This window comes from Solanum lycopersicum, chromosome 4 (assembly GCF_036512215.1).
Source record: "Solanum lycopersicum chromosome 4, SLM_r2.1".
Classification (NCBI taxonomy): domain Eukaryota; kingdom Viridiplantae; phylum Streptophyta; class Magnoliopsida; order Solanales; family Solanaceae; genus Solanum; species Solanum lycopersicum.
Window position 1 is genome coordinate 65,120,560 of NC_090803.1, and position 20,316 is coordinate 65,140,875.

The following is a 20,316-nucleotide window of genomic DNA, read 5'->3' on the forward strand; positions in this document are numbered from 1 at the left end:
CAACCCTACTTCACCCCACCCACCCCTACAAACTCCATGCCCCACCCTCGTGGTTTTGCTTAAATTATATATAAATATATTAATTTTTTTTATCAAATATTAAAAAATAAGTAAAAATAACGCTTGTTTACCAAAAAATAACTTGTAGGAAAATATTTTCCTTTCTTATACCAGAAACATACATAAATTCAAACTTACTTTGAAATCGGTATTCTGTACCAACCAAATGAATATATGACATATATTTCCAAATACAATATTTATCACTTCGATCTTATTCACCTATACACATTATTACGTTAACATTTAATGTGTAATTTAAATTTAATAATTCAATTGATATGATCTGATATAAACATTGGTCATGAATAAACTTTTACAATATTATAAGGTTCTTAAACTATATTGTGAGTATATTAAATTCAAAGATCGGTGTAGAACATAAGAAGAAAATTAAATTAAAATAATCAATAAAATATTTTCTGTTTAATAAATCAAAGTTCCATCTTATTATCCATCAAATTTCCAATCGAGGTGGGAATGTGAAGAAATATGACTAATAATTTAGACCAAAATGGTTGAATTTGCCTTTCATATTAGGTCCCATGTTCAATATATCCCTCCTTTTACTTTTTTTTTCTTTCGTTGTTTATGGCTTTTTCATGTTATAGTAGAGGTGGACTTGAAGTAAAGCTATGCTCCATCTCCATTCCCACTTGCAAGAAATAATTTGTTGAAAACATTAATAGAAACCACAAAAACAAAAATTTATCGCGAATCAACGAAAAATTTCTAAAAATATGATTATCTACTAATTTCTCATCGACTAACTCATTGGGAAAATAGATACTAACTAAAATAATGGGAAGTTTCATAAATTTTTCAATGTAAAGATACTATTAGTTTTTCTTATTTCTCCGATCCAATTAATATATCTATTTTTATATACGACAATTTTTAATGAAAATATTCAATGGAAAATAACAACAAATTCACATTTTTAACCTGATAAGTTTGATTATTTTTTTAATAGTGAACATATTACATATCTAAAATTATGAGTCAAATATTTTATTTGTTGAAATTTAATGAGTGTTCTTATATATAATATTATGCGAGTCTCAAAATTATTGAGCTCGGACTAGTAGGTACATCAAACCCGGGTTCACATGATGATCATATGATTATTGGACTATAAATTTCATTACTATTATATATTTATTAACTTGAATATATAATAGAGTTTCATAAATTTTAAATTCTGAATTCACCTCGAATTTCTCGAATTTCTGTCATTGTTCGTCTTCACTCACCGACATCTTCATCCACAAGAAAGAATTTTGTAAAATAGAAAAAGGCAAAAAACTGACAGAAATGATCCCAATGCTCATTTCTCACCCAAACTTCCTTTTCACTAACCTAACTTTTTTTTTTCTTTTTCATTTTATTCATTTTGGTTTCTTCAATCCTACCGTTACTTGGACACTAACCAAGTACCTATAAACTGTTTTTTTTCCTATTTTTGGTCCCACTTTATAGCTTAAAAGATTTTATTTATTAGAGTATGCTTTTTGTCTAATTTATGCGTCTATTTTTGGTAGTTAATTATGCTTAATGCTATTTTTAACCTAACTTTAGAATAAACCTTGCCACCTCATTTATATAATGCGGTTGTTAATTTGTTACTTATCATGCTATTTATAGTAAAAAATGACTATAATCTATATGTTTTGGTAGATTATGCCCATCACGTAAGTTTAGTTTTACATTTTCTGAGAGATAGTTTTACATTTATATAGTGAATTTTTCACTATAGTTATTTTGAGGCAGAGGCAAAAATATTTTTATTTATGTGTCCCGAACCATTATTTTGTTTGTTTATTTGGATTCTGAATAGAATATATGTACATATAAAATGATTTTTAAAAAAAACACAAATATAGAAATTGAGTCAAAGTTATTAGGGTTTTGTTGATCTAGTGACAATCACTCATATAACTAAGGCTCTTACTAACTATTTACGTGTATCGAGTTTTCGACGATGAAAATTATTTGAATCTCATCCAACACATTTAACTCTGCCGTTATAATCAAGTCATCAAAAGATAATTATGATTAAATGTCTATTTATAAGAAGTGAATAATAACCTAGAAAGTAGATATATTTATGTTTTTTTTTTTTTACATTAGGAAAAATATAAGGAAGTACTATTATTTAAATCTTCCTTAAATTTATGAACCAAAATAAAGTTTATACAGCTTATTGGTTAGTAATATAATGCCGTTGAAGTTTGTTGGTTTCTTCTTAGCCAAATTAAAGGCGTAGAACCAAAGTTTTTTTTTTTCGATTGGAAGTTAGAAAAATTATTATTGTAACCATCAACAAGCAATAAATCCTACTGTTTTCAACTCACCTACTAGCCAAATAAAATATTTTTTTAGTATTCTTGTAAGTTACAATATTTATATTCTATAATTTTCAAAGGGTCTCATTCAATTGAATTAAATTGTCAAAACTAAAAAAAACAGTACATTAAACACTTCATTAGTTTTCTCTTTTGTCTCTAAAAATTGGTCATTGGTGGTTGAGTTGTTCCATCATCCTAACTCTAATATATTGACCAATCACAAAGTCTTAAATTATAAAGTAGCATACATGAAGCTAGTTTAAACATAATGTTACAATAAACAATTGTTTAAGTTATACATATTTTTTTAATCCAAATATTAAACAAAGTTATGTTAATCATGTTAGGTTTTATTTACCCTAAATTTTCTACTATAAATAGGTTTTCTTTTTAGGAAAATGTTTTGGATTGACTAATCCTTTTTCTGGTATGAAAAGGTTTAGGACTCTATAAATATAGGTATGTTCCTTCTAACTTAATCAGCATTTACAATGTAATCTTAAGGCCTTTGAGAGTTTTGGTTAGGGAGAGAATTTATGGGTCACAAGCTTGATACGTTATCAGTTGTGTGAACCTCCCAGGTATTCTAAGTGAATTGGTTGAGGTTTTTTTTCTCTGTATTTTGTACTCTCATATTTATAGTGGATTGCTCATCTCCTTTGTGGACGTAGGTCGATTGACCGAACCACGTTAAATCTTTGTCTTCTTACTCGTGATCTTTTGAGATTTGCTTTGCTAGCTTCTGCGTTTACACCTGCTTATTTTCGGTCCTAACAAATCATACATAGGTTTAAGATGCATATGATCAGCTTTATTTTCGTAATAGACTAATATATCCAAAATTGACGAATCGTGATTTATGAAAATTTTTTATCATCTTTAAATACAAACAAATTAACTCGAACACTATTGATATGAAAAAAATAATTATCTAATATTCTAATCCATCTATATATAAGAATCTCTATTGTAGTGCCAAGTATGCTACTGCTACCTTTTTTAACCATTTCTCTTTTTCACCTTTCTAGTTGTCATTGACATGTTTACAGCTTTATGACAATTATTACTGCAAAGCCAACACAACATTCTCATTAGCACAAGAGGATATGAACCACATAAATATATTCATCCCAAAATTTATATTCCACTTTTTCTTTTTTATTTTACAGCCAATGAAATTGCCTTTTTTTTCCTCACTAAATCCCATACTTAAAATATGTCACAATATGAACCTTTAGTTACTTTATTCCTATTGGCTGAGCTACGTAAAACGAAGAATTATCAGTTAAACACCCTTCGTCAAAAAATATACTACTTAGTATAGATAAGAGAAAATCATACTACATACGTAGGTAAGATACTACTTTCTATGCATACATATTAAATCATTCTTTTAATTACTAGGAAAATCCACAATTACTATCTTTGAGTGCACTAGGCAAATTTGGTGCAACGAACTCGACTCAGAAGGCAAACAGGGATTTCGAACTTGAGACCTCCAACATGTAAGTTCCAAGCTCAAACCACTAGGCCACCTCGAAGGGTTACATACATATTAAATCATAAACACTCTTGACGAGATTTCTGATTTCCGTGTTAATTCTATAACCCCCACCTCCACCCCCACCCCCCACCATTTTTTTTCTCACTTTTGATCTTTTCAACCCATGTGGGAACTTTAGATCACATGCTCCCACCTCCTTTTCAATACAAGCATTATTCTTATCCTTCTTTTTTACACACATAATGTCCCCTCTCATTAGATCAATCCCATGAGAAAACTCTCAATTAGACTTTACCCCTTTTCTGTTTATTTATTATTATTTAAAAAAATTGAATCATTAGTAACATAATTAAGAGTAGCTTAAATAGATTTCCTTTAGGTCCAATAGGGCAGTTTTTCTTTGTTAATCAGTGCATTGGGCACTCATTTTAATTAAGTACATTATTAAAGATATAAGAGATTATTATGGCTTCATAGAAAGGATATGATTCCTGGGAAAAAGTAATTATGATATTGATATTTTTGGCCCCTAATTGGGCTCTACATTAAAAGCACTAACAGCAGTTACACAACCCCTGAATGTCTTAGATAGCTGTAAGTGAAATAAGGCTACTAAGTAGTAACTAGGAATGCGGCTAGCTCAGTTAGTATACTTACTTGCTCGTTATAAGGGGGGAGGCAAAGTACCCAGCAGAAGGTAAGGCTGGGAAAGACCACAAGAAGCTGGAGAAGGGACAGGCCTCGTCAACGGAGTTTTCTGTGATGCAATCTCATTGTGGTTCTTTTTATTTTTTGTCTACCATAATTCATTGTCTTGTATCAAAATTGCTATGCTTTTCAACTAATATTTGGTTCTTTATGATTAATAATGTTAGCTACCTAATGTTATCACCATGAAATGAACCCGGAAGGGAAGCCACAGGAGCAGGAGTGGAGAGAAAGCGAAAGAGGAAAGGTGTTTTCCCATTCGATTGATCGATTCAGAGTCCCGAACCGAAGCCCAAGCCCATACTCTGACTAAGAAAAGTGGAAGTTCCTACCCTGGGAACGATAACGCTCAGCCACCCGCTCATCTCCGATGACGATATCGTCGCCGAGAATAGCGTAGCGTGTAAAAGGAATTCCTGGATATAGAACTTGCTTAATAAACCGTAGTAACTTGAACATTAGTCCCTATCTTGAAAAACATAGAACTTACTTAATAAACTGTCGTAACTTGAACAATAGTCCCCGACTTGGAAAACATAGTTGAAAGCCCATAAGGCCCAATATATATACGTAGTGGCTAGTGGAATTCCATAGGTAGGTCTGAAAGAATTGAGTGTACATAGATCATACTCCAACCTCATGGAGGTAAGGAGACCGTTTCTGGAAACCCTCAACATGAGTTAACATAATAAAATAATGAAAAGGAAAATGATAGTGAAGAAAGAAATCAACTAGTAAAAAAAGGCTCAAAGACATATAAAGCCCATGCATATTATGGAAAATGGCCTTTTTTTTTTGAAGGAGTTTTTCAGGAAACTAGAATGTGGATCATATACCTCTTGGGCCAATTTTAACCCAAACTCATTTATTGAGAAAATTAAGTAGAACGTCTATTAGGATCCCATAATACGCCATTCTCCATTAATTTTCACGATCGTTACACTTTCGTTTGAATGTTGCATTTTTGGTTTCAATTTTATTTTTTGTTAGTATTTTTTTAGAAACTTCATTCAATTTCTTTTGTCTCTTTAGCTTTGAACTCCTTATTACAAAAACTGTTTATTTGTCCAATATTTATTTATTAACTTATCTTATATTTTAATTCAACCAAATTCAATTTAACTTGCTCATTTAACACCTCAAAAAAATAATAATACATTAAATTAAATCAAATTTAATTTTGCTGATTATCGTGAATCAAAATTTGTAATTTGGCATCCATTAAGTGTTTTTTTTTACAGTACTCTCTTCGTCCACAAGTGTTTGACAGGATAAAGTCATGCACTTTTCTCAATAATACAACGTGTAATTTGACTAATATAACCCCATTATTGCAAGAATAGCAAAAGTGTACGTAACTTTTTAATTAAATTAAATGCAACAATATTAAGGATAAAACTAAAAAGAATCAATTAATTTTTTTTAATTATTTAAATTAATAATTAATCTTGAATATTTATATTCAATGACAAATAATTGTGGACGGAGGGAGGGACTTACAATATTCAAAAGTAAGTAGAGTATGAACATGTGTTAGAATTCCAATGGTTCAAGACAAAAGAAAAAGTTCTAACTTCATTTTATACGAGAGTGTATATAAAAACCATTTGTTCGTCCTGCTGAAGAGTGATTCCCAATTTCTCTTTGCAAGTTTAGGGAAAAATGTCTGGCGGAATTGCGCGTGGTCGTCTGACGGAGGAGAGGAAAGCATGGCGTAAGAATCATCCTCATGTAAGATCTTTCTTCTTCTCATTTTTACCTATTTTTTAAAGGTGTTTTTGGTGTATGTTAATGGGTTTTAATTGTTGATTTTTTTGGTTAGGGTTTTGTGGCAAAGCCGGAGACTGGTCCTGATGGTAGTGTTAATTTGATGGTCTGGCAATGTTCTATCCCGGGTAAACCTTCGGTAAGTTTCGGTTGAGTAGTCACTTTATTTTGAATCTTCATACATTGTTTGGAATATTTTGTGCTAGTATCTGTCCTGGTAGATGATCAGTAACTTCGTGCTTGTAGTTACTTTATTGTTCATGTTTATGTAGTGTTTTGTTTACACGATTTTTGGGCGGAATTGTTAGTACTTAGCATTTTTCTCAAGTGCTGAGAGGTTGTATTTTATCTAATCTGCTGAGAATTGGTTTCCGGGATTAGAAACCGTGGTTGTACATGGTCTATTTAAGCTTAATATTTTAGGCAAAAAATAGCTGATCTCTCTACCTCCATGAGGCCACACTTAATGGGATTTTATTGGGTGTATTGTTGTTGTATTTTACGCTAAAATTAGTCGGCAGAGGAAAGAATTTGATAAAAGGAAGTAGATTTGAGAACTTCAGGCTCTATTTGGTTGGTGAGACTGTTTGTTTCTTTATACTAGGTTAGTTTGACTGGTGGAAGATGGCAGTAGTCGTGTTTCGTGGGTACTCATTGTTTCTGAAGCAAAGAGATGGGTCATTGCCTTATTCGAGATAATTGGATCTTTGTAATAGTGAAGATTGTTTTATTTCTTTTATTGTGGAACCTGTGCTCCTTTTGAAATGATTTTGAATTTTGGCCTTGAATATACTAACAGCTCCAGCTGCTCCATTATAACTACTGATAACATGTACTAATCACCTTCTTTTCAAGTGTCCAATATAGTATACTGTCTAGAGGTAAAAGGGGAAAAACAAACAAACGGAAGATTATTTTTCTTTCATTCACGGCACCTGTTCTCCTTTTGAAATGAATTTTGAATTTTGGCCTTGAATAAACTTACTGCTCCAGCTAGGCCATTTCAACCACTTATCTCCTAATCACCATCTTTGTGAGTGTCCAATCTGGTCTACCGTCCGTCCAAATCTTTATTTCCTAAGCCTGGAAAGAAGGAAGAAACCAAAAATGACATGTTAGGTTTTGTTATTTTATGACACTAGAGTAACAATCATGAACATGGGAGAGCTTTTTAAGGACATATGAGTGAATGACAAAACTAGGATTCATGGTCTTTAAAAGTTAATATTGTTTATTCAAGTTTGACCTGAAAGAGATATGAGATGATAGGTATCCCGTGGATTAGTCGAGATGTGCAGAAGCTGGCCCAGACACCACTGTTATATAAAAAAAAAGAGTTGTGAGATGATGATAAAGAAGGATAGGTATAATAAATATCCAGGCACAGCTTCTTGGCGTACAACAAAATGTAGGTCAGTCTTTGAATTATATGGGATGTTCCTTACAGACACAAAAAGACATTCTCACACACACCTAAAGGAAGAAAACAAACAAGCGCTCTCAGATCTGTTCTGATATGAAATATGCCTTCTTCTTCACACTAGTTCCAGGTGAAATACCTAAATGACTGAAATCTATTGGGAAGAGCATGGCGGCTCCAAGTATACATCTGTTTGGTCAATCTTAGAGGTGTATTAGCTTTGGACCATGTTTCTTATAATCTATATTTTAGCTATGGACCTGAATCAATTTTCTGCTGTTCAGTGGAAGTGATAGACACATAAGTCCTTGGAAAGATTTTGCATTTTGTGATTGAGAGAGCAGGAGAGAGATTTACATTGTTCTAAACAAAATAAGTCAGTAGAGTATGTTCTTAAGGCATACATTCTACTTGATGGTTTTGCTTGTCGCAGATTGTTTTCTTTTCTATTTCTGGGTTCTCTTTGTTTTGGTACATCTCTCTGTTGATTATATCCCTTTTCTGAACCCAAAAGGTAGTTATAATAATTCAGTGGATAGGAGCCTGGTAAGGTGATTTCATACATTTATTTTTTGCAACAGAAGTGATTTTCATGCTTTCCGCGTTTATTATGAGGTGTAAGAAGTTCATTTTTTAGGATAAGTGTAAATGTATTTCTCAAGTGTTATAAGATTTGAACTTCAATAGTTTCATTATGACTGAATGAGGAAAAAGAAGAATGCAGATGATGTCATTAAGACCCCTCTTATTGTACCACTAAGGATGTTTGACACTACTTCACCAATCGGTGTATAATGGCTTTACCTGGAGTAGCAAGGCTTACACTTATCACATGAATTTTGGATAAGACATCTCTATATCATGGTTGAGTCAACAAAGCATCTCAATGATGTGATTTGTATTTGGATTTAATCAGAGTTCATGTTGTCCTCCTCAAAGAAAAAGGAAGTTTGAGCACAGGCTGCACATAACCACCGGGTCACTAGAAAAAAATGTTTTCATGAACTGATTTTTGAGGCCATTGGTAACTTTCTCAAAGTACTAATCATGGATCAAGCTGTCCTGCATTTCATGTAGAAATTGTGTCTTTCTCTCAACTTTGCATTACTGGCCCATTTCTTCTGAACTAGTTTACTTTTCACGGGTAGTTAATGTACCTGTGGAAGGAAGAATTATTTTCAGTAACTTTGAATTAGTGAATACTGAATCATTTACTTTCACTTTTAGCTTCTTGTGTTTCTTTTTGGATATTTAGAATTGGTTAGGCTAGATAGTTTAGGTTTTCTCCTTTGAAGATATTATGAAAGGGTTTACCGTAATCAAAATCCTTTTCTTGCCTCTTTCTTCACACTGTTCCTTCATTTTATGATTGTGAAGAATAATATACAATCTTATGACTGGTACAGACTGACTGGGAGGGCGGTCACTATCCAGTAACGATGCATTTCAGTGAAGACTATCCAAGCAAACCCCCAAAGTGCAAGTTTCCAGCAGGTTTCTTTCATCCAAATGTCTATCCTTCAGGAACTGTATGTTTGTCTATCCTGAATGAGGACAGTGTAAGTATCTGTTGCTGCCATTTTGTTATTTTATGTTTGCTGATTGTTATTTACAGCTTTTAATTGAATAAATGTGTTCTTATTCTTGCTGTTACTTGTTCTTAGGGATGGAGGCCAGCCATTACAGTGAAGCAAATTCTGGTGGGTATACAAGATTTGCTTGACCAGCCAAATCCCGATGATCCAGCACAAACCGATGGCTATCAGCTTTATATGCAGGTTCTCTACTTGAGTTTGACAATTATTTGCTTGAGTTTCCTCAAGTTGGCATTTTTATTTCTGGCATTCAACACCATACCTGGATTATTCTTTATTAATCCTAATCGTTACATGGTTTCAATTGCTGTATGTCAACCATATATGCCTAATGCATAGTAACAAATAATTATACACTATACAGCGTCCATGAAATTCTTAAAAAATTTCGTTCTACTGATTACTTGGTGACAATGAATTTAACTTCTAGTCTGATGATTCATATTTACCTCCCTTGCAATCATTGGGAGATATGATGCTATATGGAAATAACTCATGTGGGGGGTTGTTTAGTTCAAAACAAGGCTATCCCAATTATAAGCGCAGCTTCTATATAGGATAGATAATCCCAAGTTTTTGCTACAACTCATATCCTGGTTTAGCTAATACCTACAACTAAACACTGGACAACTAATCCCAAATCTATGCTGGGATAACCCTCTAACACATGTAACCAAACGGCCCCATAGTTCCCTGGTGTGTTCTGAAATTTAACTGTACAGACCAAAGAGACTCGACTGTCATTATGAATAATGTGGAAATACTTTTGCAGGATGAATTTGAGTACAAGAAGCGAGTGAAGCAGCAGGCTAAGCAGTATCCAGCTCTACTCTAGTTATAGCCGCGGGAAGAAGACGTAATTAAATTTGACTATCAGTAACTTTCTCTTGATTCTTAGCAACACCATTAGTCCTTGTTGTAATAGTGACTCTGTGGCGAACTTTGGATGCTTATTTTGTCTATGATTCAATATGCAACTTCCGTACTTTCTCTTGTTTCTGATTACATTTAGAATTGTACAAGATCAGTCTCTTTACTTACTGAGGGCCCTTGGGGAGAGGTTATTTGTTTGGTTTCGTGTTTTGAACCCGATTAAATTCGGATCGCACACAACAAGGTCGGTCAGGCGCTTCCAACGGAGGGTGTTAAAAGGTCCTCTGTTTATTCTGGTTTCTCTCCTTTCGTTCATCAATCATTTGGAGATACGGTGAAACCTCTGTATAGCGACATTGTTAGAATATTTTAAAGTTGATAACCCTTCCATTTATATTTATTCATTTAATTATACCCCATCAACGTTGACTCAGTAACATCACTAGTTGTTTAAACTACATTTGGTGTATATTTCAACAAGCAAAATAGTAAGTATTATTCTTTAAAGAGGAAAAGAGTATAGTTACAGATATTATTATATCATTGCATCTTTCAATTGTCCCTTCAAATAAAAGGATATAAAGTTGTCTTTGCGTTCTCAAGTTAAACTGAAAACGTGCAAGACATACAAAAATTAGCTTAATTTAGGTTTGCAAGTAATTAAAAATATGTCTTTTAGAGTGTCAACCATTAAATTAAGAAAATAATATGATCAAATTCATGCATCTGAATTATACAAGTTATGAAACACCGACATCATATATCCCCTTACAGATTTCACAACTCATCAGTATCTCCTTTATTAATTGAGCATGCCTTTATTTTGTTCAAAATTAAAAAATTCAACACTTTATATTAATAATTAACATAAATTATAATGATAATAGAGATAACACATACACCTAAAAGATATTGATGTCTCTCTCATACTTCTAGTTCTTTTTTCCGTATCCGCATTAAAGTCTCAATTAATTAAGTTTTACTCCGTATAAACTTCTTTACAAGATTTTTTACATACTCAAGATTTTCGGTCTTGTTTCCATCGTCCCACGTATGATTAAGTGATAATTTGAAGCGAAGGTATATAATGCTGATAAATTATAGTCAAGTGGTTGGAAAAAAATTATATAAAAATAACATATATTTTTAATTTATTGATTTGACATAAACATTTCTATTAAAAAGTCAATACTCTAGTTTCACATAGTGTATTCGTTTATATGTTTAAAAAAAATATAAAAGAAAACTATAAATTATAATTTTCTATACGAAAATATTTTATATGTTTTAAAAAATAACAATCAAAAGAAAAAAGCAATGGCTTTTGTAATTCGACAAATGTGATTCACCAAAATCAGAAGGAAGAATAAGAACTGATTCTTCAAATCTTTTTAGCTTTCTTCTTTTTGTTCTTTTCTGGACTTTAGTGTTGTCTTTCTACCTAACAACCATAAATTCAACATAATTTTATAAATACTAATCACGAATAAGATATTTCACTATATATATAGTATAACTTATCTCGTCACTAAGGTATAAGTGATGAAATGAATAATCTGAAGACTACCTAATACCTTTAACCAAAAGTAGAATAAAATAATCCTACATTTTATCTCTCAGACTATTATATCTTATATTTCACGTCAATCGACTTTCGACATATATATATATATATATACAAATCTTACCCAAAGATAACACAACAAACTGATAATGACAAGGGATTAGGTGGCATCCTCTGAGATTATGACATGTCTTCTTCCATTGAACAAAAAAAATTAGTATCCTAAAGGCAAATTCTGTTAAAAAATTACATCATTAATCAAATTACAATACAATTATAATCAACATCATCTTTAATTTAGTGACTTAACAGTTACAACAACTAACAAATTAACAAATAAAATAAAACCAATATCTTCTAATTTAGTGCCCCTTCATGGTCTCATACAACCCCAAAAAAAAAAAAACATGTACAAAATTATAATGTTACATTTGAATTATTCTTTTTATAATATGTTACAAAGGGTTAGGAGATCTTGAATAACTATTACAATTATCTAAAACAATTTCAAATAAATCACCTTCAGACTCCAAATCATAATCTAATACTTGTTTTAAACTATTAACAGTATTGTTATTACTTCTTGTATTACTTCTATTAAGCCATTGTGCATCAATTCTACCCATTGAGAAAAGTTCTTTGCTGTCTTCATATCCAAGAATTGATGAATCATTTTGCATTATTGGACCAATGAAGCAAGGATTTGGTGTCCTATGTAGATTTGCTGGTTGATATTTGAATACACTTTGTCCAAGATTTACTAGTACTAAAATATCACCATTTGATGCTAAAATTGGGTAAAGTGGATTTCCAAATTCTTCTGTTTTGCAAAAAATTTCATGTACTAACAATGAATCCACTGTGAAAAATACCTTCTTTTGGCTTGGATTGTAACCACAACCAATCACTCTTTCTGCTTTTCCCCACTCTCCTCTTTGTGATTCAAACACCAATTTCATTCCTAAAAAAAGATTAAAAAATTCAAGTATGGTTACTAAACTTTAATAACAGTAACATACTCAGTGTAATTGCACAAGTGGGATGTGGTTACAATAATTCAACAACAGTAACATACTCGATGTAAATTTCACAAGTGGAGTATAGTTACTAAACTTCATTCACTATACAAGTAAATCTGCATTTAAAGTAACTGTAACAATAAAGTCACTAAACACCTATCCCGTGGCATGCTATAGTACAATAACAACATATTATAACCCCTCAAGTGGGATTGGGGAGGATAGACGCGTACACAAACCGAGATGGTAGACCTTACATTTATAATAAATAATATAGGTATATATGCATAAGTACTTGCGGTAGATACATTAAGTCCAGTGGCTTTATTGAATAATAAATGGATTTTACCTAAAAAATTTAGGCCATTATCAGAGTAAGGTCACTAAACTTTACCTATTATAAGGACAAAACTTATGGTATCAAGGTAATTTTACTATTATAGTGGGTAACACTTTTTTGACTTTATTGTTTAACGGGTAAAGTTCAGTTACTTCAACAATAATACTAGTGATTATTTGGTTGTTGACTTGTATGTTGACAAATTCTGTTTATGGTGTAACAATTCCACAATGTTGATCATGGACAATTAAAAACACTAATGACTGATTACTTATGTGACTTTTGGAATAAGCAATGAGCTAAGTAAATAAACATTGTTATCAAATGCAAATAATAAAGTAAAATGGCCACTATGAAAAGTTAGTTTATGAACATTTTTAGTGCTTTAAATTGACTTATACAACTCTGTTTAGCCATTCTAAAAACTCCAAATGGACTCAAAATTTACCCCTTCAATTTCAATTTCTCATATTTTTTCCGTAGACCGAAGGGAAAAAATCTGAAATATATTTGAATTTCGATCGAAATTATTGTTACGATATTAAATTTTGAAAATGACATTTTATCTTGCACTATTTAATAATGTATTTTAAAGGTATATTTGTGCCCACGTAGATATAAAAAATATTGCATAATTATAAATAGTAATGTGTCCAGGTGGGTATATACATACCTTTAAAATATACTATTAAATAGTTCAAAGGTAAAAAATCCTTCTTAAAGCTTGGTATTTTAACAACAATTTGGGCCAAAATTGAAGTATTTGTAAGACCATTTTCCCTTTAAAAAGATGTCTCTTTTTCTTTTTTGATTTCGATAAGTTCTAAACTTTTCATATAATATGTTTAAGATCACAAGATTAAAAATATTTAGATATATTTCATGCATCTTTAATTTAAGACAACGAAATTCAAAAATCTTGTTTTCTTTGCTAAATTCCATGTCAACTTTAAAATCACCACCAACATTATTAGTGAAATCCGAGTGAAGTCTATGAAAAATAGAGTGTATGTAAATATTAAAAATAAAGACAAACAAATTGAAACAAGGAGAAAACGATTGAAAAGAGAACTTACCATCAAGAAAAACAGAACCATTTGAGTTAAATCCAATGGAACCTTGATAGCTGCCTGGAAGTTTAAGCGGTAGAGAACCAGCAGCAGCACTTGTTAGCCCAATTGACAACACAATGAACTCATCACTTCTCAAATTCTCCTTTGATTCTTGAATCTTTTGATGATAACTACTACTACTACTACTTGTAACATGAACCAAAGACTCTGAATTAGCCTTTGAATTAGAAGAATCCTCTCTAATTAACTTAATTTTCTCCAAATCTAATTTATCCTCTTTTACCTTCCCCATAACCTCAACATTATTCTCTTGATTCCATTGCAAAATTGTTATCTCGAAATAAGATTCTTGTGGAAATGATGAGTTTCCCAAATGAGGTCCTGGTAATGGTAAACTAGTTTTTACCACAGACATAAATTTACTGCTTCGATTGAGTTTTTGATTGCCATAACTAAATCGAATTTTCTGCATAAAATCAGATGAATCTTGACAAATCTCCCAACTCATATGATCATTACCAACACATGATCCTAAAATGGACCTAGCTGATGATCTAATGGATGAAGATGGAGCAATAGATGTGAAAGCAAATCTTGACCATCCATTTTCAACAGCATCAGTTACAAGTGATGGATGATCAGACCAATTGAAACCTTTTTTAACAACATAATATTTGTTTGTAACACTTACATGATGAAGTTTCGAAATTCCATTTTGTAAATTCTGAGTTTGTCCTTTCGACGAATCTGACTTTCTAGTACAACATCTTCGTTTAATCATTGTGATTACAATTACAACAAGAATCACACTTGAAAAAGCTACGAATGAGATCTTCAACCATTCTTCCATATTCTCAATTTTATTTAATTTTGTGGCTTTTAATTGAGAGATTTATTTATTTTTGGAACAGAGGAAGGAAAAAAAAAAAACATGAACGGTGGCGGCAAAGAGAAAGAAGAATGGTTCAAGAAAGACTGCAATAAAGACCAAAAGTTGACATTTTTTATTATTTATTTTTTAGATATAAATAATATAAATGGAAAGAATGGGAGAGGCGTTTTAGGCCAAGAAAAGATAACATTTACACCTTTTCTATATTGACAAAAATGCAGGCACGCTCATAAATATATATTTTTGGTTATTTTTATTTCTTCAATATTTTTAAATATTCTTTATTTTATAATATTCTTCATGTTTTACTTTTAAAATTTATTTATTTTTAAAATATGAATTTGATCAATATAAGAAAATTAAATGATTATATTTACGTTTGTTGATCAGTTTAATTAAATTTAAATAAATTTATTATTTTGCTCCAATTAATTATGGAATGAATGAATTAAAAATTTAAGGTTTTCAAGAAGTTCTATCTTTTTTCAAGTAATTAATTGAGGTTATAATTAGTAAATAAAATTATTCTTTTTTGATTTGTCAAAATAAGACAAATAAAAAGAAATTGAAGAAGTAATAAGGGACAATGGGAATACTAAATACACGATATCAACGGGAAAAAGATAATTGACTTTTGAACTGACTAAGAAGTTTAACCAAATTCGATTAATATTTTTATGCAATAAAATTTAAAAAATCGTAGTTCGATTCGATTCTTCTGTTGATTAATTTAAAAGATTCGATTGAAGTTTCAATAAAAAAACCTCAAAGTCAATTTCTTGAAATAATTTTTAAAAAGTTTTAAATAATTCAGTGTTAGATTAAAATTATTGTGTTAATCTGAATGAGAAATGTTATATGTAAGATAAAAATAGAAGTCCAACTGGTTAATACTAATTTTTTGTTTTGTACTTAAACCATCAAGCTTAGTCGATTTTCTATTTTCTTGATTTTTTGGGTAAAAGCAATTGATTGACCTTGTCGGTTTTTTCTTCTTTTTTTTTTTTTTAAAAAAACAATTTTTTGGATCAAACCAATCAAGTTAGTCATGTTTCAATCGTTCCAAAAGATTTTGATGTTTTTAATATCGTTTTCAATATTTGGATACATTATTTTATTAAAAAAAAAAAGTTATTTCTAAATTTTAAAGAGTAATAATCTCTCTTGAAACAACTTTACAAAAATATCTCCCGACACCATTTTTTTGGGTTTTAGGGGACGCGTGTCTCGTTTATTTTTAATTTATAATATAAATTTTCAAAGGACATAGAAAGACATTCTTTTGTTTTAATTTTTTTATATATTAAAAATAAAAGCCTTCTAGAGAGAAAAAAAATTCTTGAAATGGGGGTCAATGATGCATGGTTTGACTTGTGTCAAATTTGCCTAAAATTAATATGAAGGGACTGTTAATTGTCAAGAATTAATTAGAAAAAAATAATCAATTAGTGAGCCTAAAAATGCGATAAAATTTTAGACTTTAGTGTTATTTATATATATATATATATATATATATATATATATTGTAACTTTAATTTGACATAAATTAGAATTTTGACTTTTATTATTACATAATATGAAGTAAAGAGATTATATAGGAAGTAACTTTAATTTGACATAAATTAGAATTTTGACTTTTATTATTACATAATATGAAGTAAAGAGATTATATACGAAATAACCTAAGTGACTATATGCAAAATTAACTTCTTCTTTTTTATGTATTTATAAAAAAGCTAATTGCAAATAATATAATCTTGAGCTTGAAATCTTGACCATCAAGCTCGCGGATTAAAAATAATCAAATAATTACAAAAAAGTAATAATTTACTCGTGCATGTACTTCAACTTTTGTTTTTCATGTATTTTGCATAGCTCCAATATTATATTGCCTTTAAAATAATAATACAAAATAATTTTAATTTAAGATATGAAGTGAAGTCTTAAATTTAAATTCACTTACCAGTGGAATTTTGATAATATCATTTAGATGAATTCTGCGTACGACCTTATATGTTCTAAGGTTATTTTTGAATATTTTATTTGATCGAATTGTCGACGTTTAACTTTGTAGAGAGGTGAAAATTAAAAGTTGGGAACAATTACAAGAGCAAAACATTTAAGGAAAGTAACGAATAAAAAAAAAGCTAGGAATATACAAAAGTAAGAACCTGTTTTCATAGAACAATGTGAATATAATGACCCGTAAGGTCATTTTTGAAAATTTGAAAATTAGTGTAATTTGAGTTAATTATTCGATAGTTAATGGGTTAAAGTGATAATTTATTCAAAACCCTATATTACTTAACTCATTTATATTAAAATAAGTAATAGGTCTTCTCACTTTTAACCTATAATAAATTTTAGAAGAAAAAAAAAAGAGATCATACGAGAGAGGCGAATGGCATAGTTCGAGGCAACAATATAAGCGACCCATGCTGCAGGTAAATCCCAAAGTTTATTTTGTTTGTGTATTATTTTTTTTTGGTAGGAAAAGAACAGCATATTAATGGTTGGTGATGAGTTGTATTATTGTATTAATATATAAAATTACAAATTTGAAGGATTACAACGGTCTTGCTTGAATGATTTAGGGGCATTAATTAATGATATGTTCTTCAATGGTGAAAATTAAATTGAAATTGGAAATTTCTACTGTCTAGGTGGGTTATACAATTAGATTGGATAGGTTGTTAGTTAATGTGTGGGTATTAAGGGTTAATTGATGGTTGTCGTCACTGTTCATAATCGGTTGACTTCCATTAATGAATTTTATTTCATTATCATGTTATAAAGTAAGGTTTGATATATTGAGATAGGTAATTAAATATTAGGTAATATAATTAGATTTACGGTATTGGAGAATGAAAACGCAACCCAGACTTGAAATTTGGAGATATGAGGGTTGACATAATAATTGACATCAAAATTTAGGAACTTGATTTCAGGTTGGTGTAGACTTTTTCTGTCTAGGCCATATCTATAATAATATGGGTGTGGTTATGTTCGAAATCTTATTGTGATTATGTACTTGAATAGATTGTATTGTTTTGGAAGATCAACATAATGGGAAGACTCAAGTCCCGGAGTAATCATTCGATTGTTTGAGGCAAGTGAATTTCTAAACTCTTGTTAAGTGTATGGAATGCGTATATGTCCTTGTGGTATATGCTTGTGAGTAATGGGGCTTGGTGATGGTTGACTTGTCCACATTGATTAATTCTAATGATGAATAATGGATAATAAAAGGCAATGTGATTAATTGTTTAGGTGTGATGTGTTGAGGAAGGTTTGGAAGCTTGTTGAATCATTGTTGATGTGGTATCATGTTGTGTTGTCGTGAATTGTGTAATTTTGTGAAAATGATCATCTCCTCTTTATTTATGGGAACATTTCATTTGCATTATTTTAAGACATGATTGTGAAAGTGTTATGTGCATGGAGAAATAATGAGAACTTAAAGAGGATGTACTATTTCGAGGGACGTATCGCGCGCCGCGATGGATACTATATTTCGAGAGACGTATCGCGCGCCGCGATGGTTACTATTATCGAGGGTTGTGTCGTGCGCCGCGACAGATGCATGGACAGATATGTCCCCCGTGGGTCCCGGACTGAGAGACAGCGGGTGTGTATCACTAGGTCAGACATGCATCATTATACTTGACATTCCATTCCATTGCATTGCACATGCTTATCATTAGTGAACTTGATATTGTGTTTTGCTGATCTTGTGAATGCCTTTCTATGGAACTTGTGATTGTTGAATACTGAGCTTGTTTTTGAGGATATAAAATTTGTTAAAGTGTTGTTGTTGAGGATATGTAATTTGGCAAGGTATTGTTGTTAAGGATATGTAATTTGCCAAAGTATTGTTGTTGAGGATATGTAATTTACCAAAGTGTTGTTATTGAGGATATGTAATTTGTCCAAGTGTCGTTGTTGAGGATGTGTAATTTGTCTAAGTGTTGTTGTTGAGCTACGTGCTATGTAAATTGTGAGCTGTTAGGTTGGGTTGATTTTAATGCAGGTTGTAGTTGTGGAGGTTCGGTTGGGGGTGGTAGGAGTACCCGTATATCATCCCCTTAGCTTGTGTTTAGAGGTTTACTTGCTGAGTACGTGTGGTTTGGTACTCACCCCTTGCTTCTACAAATTTTTTTGTAGGTTATGAGCCTGGATTTTTGTTGTACTTGTCATTCTCTTATTTTCTGAGGCTTCATGGAGATTTGTGAGGTAGCTGTTTCCATCTCAGCAGACTTTCTTCTCCATAATTATGATCTTGTTCTATTCTAGAAACAAGTTCATTTGAGACTTGAGTTTTTCTTTTGAATCAATTGTAATACTTTAGAGACTTGTACACGTGACTACCAGGTTTTGGGGTATAATGTAAGTTGATAGTAAATTTTCCGCATTTTTATTGTAATGGTTGAGTTTTAGGCTGACTTGTCTTGATAGGATAAGACGAGTGCCATCACGTCCATTTTTGGGTCGTGACAGTGAATGATACTTTTCATCGCAAAAAATTTATAATGTCTCAGCTTCTCTAGAGTCAAACTCTCTCTCTATATATATATATATAAAGAATTGCAACTTATACACTAATATTTGTCTGAATAAATAAATTTTAAAGTCTTTGAAAATTAATTTAATAGATTGATCACCGAATAAATTTGAATTTTATTTTGGAAGGAAAGGAATGGTTGCTTTATTTTTTATCGACGGACTTATGATCAATTATCACAATTCTTAATTAAGCGTAGGGATGCTGTTGAAGTAATGATTTTGCATCATCCACTTTTAATTTCTTTTACATTTTTTTTTCTTCTTGTTATTTCTTTGGATTCATTAGCATGATTTATCCTTAAAAGACACAAAAAAAGAGGACAATTTCATGGCAAAAGCTGGTCCAATCTTCAGACTTTTCTTCTTCTTATGACACAATTTTTCTTTACAAAAGACTCAAAAACTTTGAAAAAGTAAAAGATAGATAACGAAGGGCGGGCCATCAATTTTGTTAAATTAATATTCTTCATTAATAATACCCTTTTTTATTTATCCATTCACTCTAAATCATGTAATGAATATTGTATTAACGAGAGTTATCGTGAAGTGGTAAGTAAGGTCTCGGGTTCAAGTCTCATTGAATATGTAAA

General features: G+C 31.0%; 2 protein-coding genes and 1 long non-coding RNA gene across 3 annotated transcripts; 2 read left to right on the forward strand and 1 right to left on the reverse strand.

The window, feature by feature from the left end:
* Positions 1 to 3,389: 3,389 nt before the first annotated feature.
* LOC101248192 (SUMO-conjugating enzyme SCE1) lies at positions 3,390 to 10,387 on the forward strand. Its single transcript, XM_004238086.5, has 5 exons — positions 3,390 to 6,351; positions 6,443 to 6,526; positions 9,214 to 9,366; positions 9,472 to 9,585; positions 10,175 to 10,387. Exons 1-5 carry the CDS (start codon positions 6,283 to 6,285, stop codon positions 10,235 to 10,237), a joined length of 483 nt encoding a protein of 160 aa, XP_004238134.1. The 5' UTR covers positions 3,390 to 6,282; the 3' UTR covers positions 10,238 to 10,387.
* Positions 10,388 to 12,072: 1,685 nt separating this feature from the next.
* On the reverse strand, positions 12,073 to 15,371 carry LOC101248478 (uncharacterized). Its single transcript, XM_004238087.5, has 2 exons — positions 14,275 to 15,371; positions 12,073 to 12,800 (listed from the first exon to the last, which is right to left on the reverse strand). Exons 1-2 carry the CDS (start codon positions 15,119 to 15,121, stop codon positions 12,295 to 12,297), a joined length of 1,353 nt encoding a protein of 450 aa, XP_004238135.1. The 5' UTR covers positions 15,122 to 15,371; the 3' UTR covers positions 12,073 to 12,294.
* A 1,669-nt stretch (positions 15,372 to 17,040) lies between these two features.
* LOC112941291 (uncharacterized) lies at positions 17,041 to 19,759 on the forward strand. Its single transcript, XR_003246377.2, has 3 exons — positions 17,041 to 17,607; positions 18,203 to 18,272; positions 19,328 to 19,759. It is a non-coding gene; the product is annotated as an uncharacterized lncRNA (long non-coding RNA).
* The last annotated feature ends 557 nt before the right edge of the window (positions 19,760 to 20,316 follow it).

What these genes read in the sequence shown, in the direction of transcription:
- LOC101248192 (XM_004238086.5), top strand. Translation starts at nt 6,283, where the DNA reads ATGTCTGGCGGAATTGCGCGTGGTCGTCTGACGGAGGAGAGGAAAGCA. An exon ending in GGCGTAAGAATCATCCTCAT is followed by an intron (nt 6,352 to 6,442) that starts GTAAGATCTTTC and finishes TTTTTTGGTTAG; the next exon opens with GGTTTTGTGGCAAAGCCGGA. An exon ending in CTATCCTGAATGAGGACAGT is followed by an intron (nt 9,367 to 9,471) that starts GTAAGTATCTGT and finishes ACTTGTTCTTAG; the next exon opens with GGATGGAGGCCAGCCATTAC.
- LOC101248478 (XM_004238087.5), bottom strand. Translation starts at nt 15,121, where the DNA reads ATGGAAGAATGGTTGAAGATCTCATTCGTAGCTTTTTCAAGTGTGATT. An exon ending in TGGTTCTGTTTTTCTTGATG is followed by an intron (nt 12,801 to 14,274) that starts GTAAGTTCTCTT and finishes ATCTTTTTTTAG; the next exon opens with GAATGAAATTGGTGTTTGAA.